The sequence below is a fragment of the Somniosus microcephalus genome, chromosome 10 (assembly GCF_052327205.1).
Source record: "Somniosus microcephalus isolate GS21.2 chromosome 10, FLI_Smic_1.0, whole genome shotgun sequence".
Taxonomy (NCBI): Eukaryota; Metazoa; Chordata; class Chondrichthyes; order Squaliformes; family Somniosidae; genus Somniosus; species Somniosus microcephalus.
Window position 1 is genome coordinate 71,142,475 of NC_140996.1, and position 4,785 is coordinate 71,147,259.

The following is a 4,785-nucleotide window of genomic DNA, read 5'->3' on the forward strand; positions in this document are numbered from 1 at the left end:
GATTTCAAAAAATCAGAATGTTCACGCGTTTTTAATGTTGTGCAACTGGTTAAATATTCTAAAATTAATTATGTCTATATTTAAATAAAATGTCCATGCCAGTAAATGTATGCGTACAATGTGTTAACTTGTATCATTTGACAGATTAATATTGAGCCTTTACTATTTGAATTTTGAAAACGTGTGATTCGAGTGTAGCTGGGCATACATGCTATAATTGTTATCCAACATGCCTCCCATAGATCATGCGCACTATTGTTCCTCGCGTCACTACACGTCGTCTGTTGTCTGGATACAGCTTAAATATTGCTGCAAACTAAAAATCTAATGCTCATACTCTATCGTTTCCGATCTGTTCAGCCGTGAGACACGCTTTAGGTATCAACGTGTCCACCCAAACTGTGTTGAAGGGTGCCAAAAAGGAGCGAGACGGAATAACGCGTTGTTTTACCTCGGCAAGTTGCCAAATGAATGATGTTAAAGTTATATTTTAATAGTTGTTTGAGTGGGAATTGTTATGTTTCCAGTTGTAGCTTTTTTTAAGGGGATAACTGATTTGTTTCGTGGTTTTCTTTGGATAAAGGAAATATTGGGATCCTGGAAATAGTTTATCTTGTTTAGAAAAAACATACTTAATTAGACGGGCAAGGCATAGAAGCACAGAAACGTGATTGTAAAAAAGTTGGAAATGACAGAACATTTTTTGCGAGATAAATTGACCGTTGCATCCTTTGGAGTCACATTCCACTGAAGGAAAAGTAAACTAACATTCTCATCAGTTCAAGCCAAACGTATTATTTTCTTTTAAACAGGTACATCCGTGAAAATGGGTGATTGGAGTTTCCTGGGAAACATTTTGGAGGAAGTTAATGAGCATTCCACTGTGATAGGGAGAGTGTGGTTGACAGTGCTCTTTATTTTTCGAATCCTAATTCTTGGCACGGCTGCCGAGTTCGTGTGGGGAGATGAACAGTCAGATTTTGTTTGCAATACCCAACAGCCAGGTTGCGAGAATGTCTGCTACGACGAAGCTTTTCCCATCTCCCACATAAGACTGTGGGTCCTCCAGATCATTTTCGTTTCCACACCATCCTTGGTCTACGTTGGCCATGCGGTTCATCACGTAAGGATGGAGGAAAAGAGAAAAGAGAGGGAGGAAGACATGAATAGACAACAAGAGATGAACGAGGAGAGGCTGCCTTTAGCTCCAGATGACGGTATTAAAGAGTCCAGTAAGACAAACAAGAAGTTCCGCCTGGAAGGCACGTTGCTGAGAACCTACATCTGCCACATCATTTTCAAAACAATTTTTGAAGTTGGTTTTGTGGTTAGTCAATATTTTCTCTATGGATTCCGTATCTTACCATTGTATCGCTGCGGTAGATGGCCTTGTCCCAATATAGTTGATTGCTTTGTCTCCAGGCCAACTGAGAAGACCGTTTTTGTCATTTTCATGCTAGCTGTGGCTTCAGTGTCTCTCTTCCTGAATTTCATAGAGATAAGCCACCTGGGTTGGAAAAATATCAGGTTTGCTTTTAGGGAGCCAGCCCAACAGCATGTAGACTATCCTTCGCAGAAGCCATTTCATTCCATCAGCGTGCCCTCCGTGCAGAAATCCAAAGGCTACAAACTCCTGGAAGAAGACAAACCAGTGACCCATTTCTTCCCAATGACAGAGGCTGGGGTAGATGTGAGCCCACCTCCTTTCATCAGCTACCAAGAGAAAACTAAGAGTGTTGGTCCAGTGGAAGATCTGGTTAAAGTCTACAACGAGACGTTGCTATCCTACGAGCAGCAAGAAGATCCCGAACCAGAACAACAGGCAGAACCAGAACCACAAGCAGAAGCAGAACTGGTGCCAGAATCAGAACCTGTACCATTGGCAGAACCAGAAGAAGAGGGCGAAAAGACAGAGCCAGAGCCACCGGCAGGAACTAGCGAGAGCTTAGCGGACACAAGACCATTGAGCAGGTTAAGCAAAGCCAGCAGTAGAGCTCGGTCTGACGATTTAACTGTATGATATAATAATATCAGAGAAAATATTGGAGAAATTTAAGTGTAAAAGCCTCTGAGTACCAAAACTAAAGGGGAAAACTGATACCAGGTATGGGGTACTTTGGAAAGCCTTGGTAACAGATAACATTGGCACTTTGCAATATATATTCGATGAACTTTAAAATAAAGTAATTCTATATTCAACCTTTCCTGCTCCTTCCCTTAGCTTTTACGTTATGCCATCACAACAGTTACACATTAAAACATTTATAAGAAACTATAGGGCCCCAATATTTTTATGTACCTCCATTATTTAATATAAAACAAATCTACTACCGTGTAAATTAACCATACCTTAATCCTTATTTATGTATTTAGGGCTGGAGTTTCCTCTGCATTTATGCCCAGAGAGACGTGTAACCTGGACGCAAACCAATTATGTGGCTTAAAAGATCACGGCATTTTTGGCGTAAGTGAGTTACTTTTGTAACTGCAATATACCCAGGTCTCGTCGATCTTTTAGGTGCGTCCATTAAACTCTTCATCTAAACAAATCTCACCCGCCCCACACACACACACAAAACTGACCACCCATCCAACTTTCAAATGTGAGTATCCTCCAATTGCATGTTTTTTTTCCCGGTGGGGGGTGGTCTCTTTACATTCGGACCAAAGTTTCAGGCGCAGCAGAAAAGAAATGTGCAATTTTCTGAGTTTAAAGAAAAATGTATCCTGCTCTGTATATCTTGTTTCTTTGAATGGGATTTTATGGCATAAGTATTTTCACCATAAAAATGGAAATGCTTCCCCGATGGCAGGTTCCTAAGCCCTGTGCATGAATGCTGGTTCAATAAGTTGAAATTAAAATTTTCGGGTTGCTCCCAAGGAGGAAACTCCAGGTCGTAAATGTTTGATGGGCAACGATAATCTATCCGAGAAAACACCGGAATCAAAAGCCCAATCTGACACTGACCGCTCATGTACTGGTATAGGAAGATATGTCCGTGGAACTGCCATTGTTTTAGTTCCTAATCTGTAAAATATTTTAAAAAGTATAAACCTAACTTGCTTTAAAAGATGTTGAATAGGTTTGTGCCGGGTTTTCCAAAATGGGTTGCTTGCTCTTGTGTATATTTTTCTGCGTCCTTATGTGTGCTTTTTAGTCATGTTATGGCAATGAATTTGAATCAATGAATCATTCGTTTTCAAAATAAAAAGTACTTAATTTTGCAGTAATTGTGTTGTCACCATCAGTGGCTTTGTTTATGCGTAGTGTTAATGTTTAAACGTAATTAATAGATATTTGACCAGTCAGCTTAACTCTTTTGTCCATAATACTCGAAATACTGGAGCTTTAAAGTTACAACATGTAATGATATATTAGGGTACTGAACACTGATCTAAAATCATTCAAACTTTGATGCCCTAATTTCACGGAGTATGAGGATATCGTCACCCATCGTAGTTTTGCAGTAGCATGAAATCCCAACCTTTGATTAGATATAGATGCGAGTCGGCGCTGGTGGTGGTGCATCTTTATATCAAGCTGGCGGAGACCAGGATCTCCATGGTGAAATTGCCACAGCCAGTAAATAGAAAGATGTGCAGACCATTTTTAACATGTAATCCATGTGCAACAATAATACATTGCATATTACATAAAAAAACTAATAAATGCGGCTGAATAAAAGTGAAAGGATGGAGATTGATACCGGAGTCCAGCAAATGTAATGGGGCTGAGCTCCCATGTGCAGCAGACTAGCCAAAGGAGTAAGAAGGATAGCTATGCAGAACAGCGAAGTGCTTAACTTGAAAAGCCGTGACTAAGAAGTTCTGAGAAATCACAATTGTGATTGTTAATCCAGCCTTCAGTAAACTGCTTCATGATTGTATGTTTAGTCTGATTTGGAAAGTCTGGTGCTTACAAAGTCTGTAATATAGAAAAGCAATGTGACAGACGGAGAAAATTAAGGAACGTACATACAGATGAATTGTATAAGTGCAGGTGTCTACAAATTAAAAAAACCCAAAATCATAGCTTCCCAGTATTGGCACCGCTAGATTCACTGCACCGATAAAATTCATCAAATTGCAAAGACTAAAATTCGCAATCGAGTTCTGAGGGTACTAAACTCTTTACATTAATATTTTAATACCTCTTTTTGTCCACTAACAACTGGTCTTATTTTAAAATTGATTTATCACTAGTTGGTTGGAAGTTTAGCTCATTAAGAGAAGGATTATATAAGAGTAAAATACATTAGACCACATAATACATCTCAGCTCTGTAATTAAAAATGCTTAAAACATGCATTAATTATATGCTCCAAATAAAAGGCACCATAAAAATGTCAATTTAAGTTTTACAACTTATGCAACTGATAACCAAAGGCTCACAAATTGAGCCCTTATGTGTGCTTTTTAGTCATGTTATGGCAATGAATTTGAATCAATGAATCATTCGTTTTCAAAATAAAAAGTACTTAATTTTGCAGTAATTGTGTGGTACTTTATTTACAAATCTTTATCTCTTTGTTCCTTTCATTACTTCATGGTAAATGCACTTGCCAGATATCTACATTTAAGATGTTCAACATATCCTGTGGGATATAGAGGCGACAAATAGTGCCCTTTAATCGCTAATAATACATAGGCTCAAGTACAAGTACACGGTTAACCAAACCAAACATGGTCTGCCAAAATTCTGAATGTCAGCAGATAATCTGTTTGCTGTCACGTTGCAATGGTTGGTGCTTTTATGATGCTTGATGGTAGTGATAGCGTAGGACA

At 38.8% G+C, this 4,785-nt stretch overlaps 1 protein-coding gene across 1 annotated transcript; it reads left to right on the forward strand.

Moving 5' to 3' along the window:
• Positions 1-343: 343 nt before the first annotated feature.
• On the forward strand, positions 344-4,457 carry gja8b (gap junction protein alpha 8 paralog b). Its single transcript, XM_085998605.1, has one exon. It carries the CDS (start codon positions 827-829, stop codon positions 2,018-2,020), a length of 1,194 nt encoding a protein of 397 aa, XP_085854731.1. The 5' UTR covers positions 344-826; the 3' UTR covers positions 2,021-4,457.
• The last annotated feature ends 328 nt before the right edge of the window (positions 4,458-4,785 follow it).

Coding starts and splice junctions, on each gene's coding strand:
- gja8b (XM_085998605.1), top strand. CDS start 827: ATGGGTGATTGGAGTTTCCTGGGAAACATTTTGGAGGAAGTTAATGAG.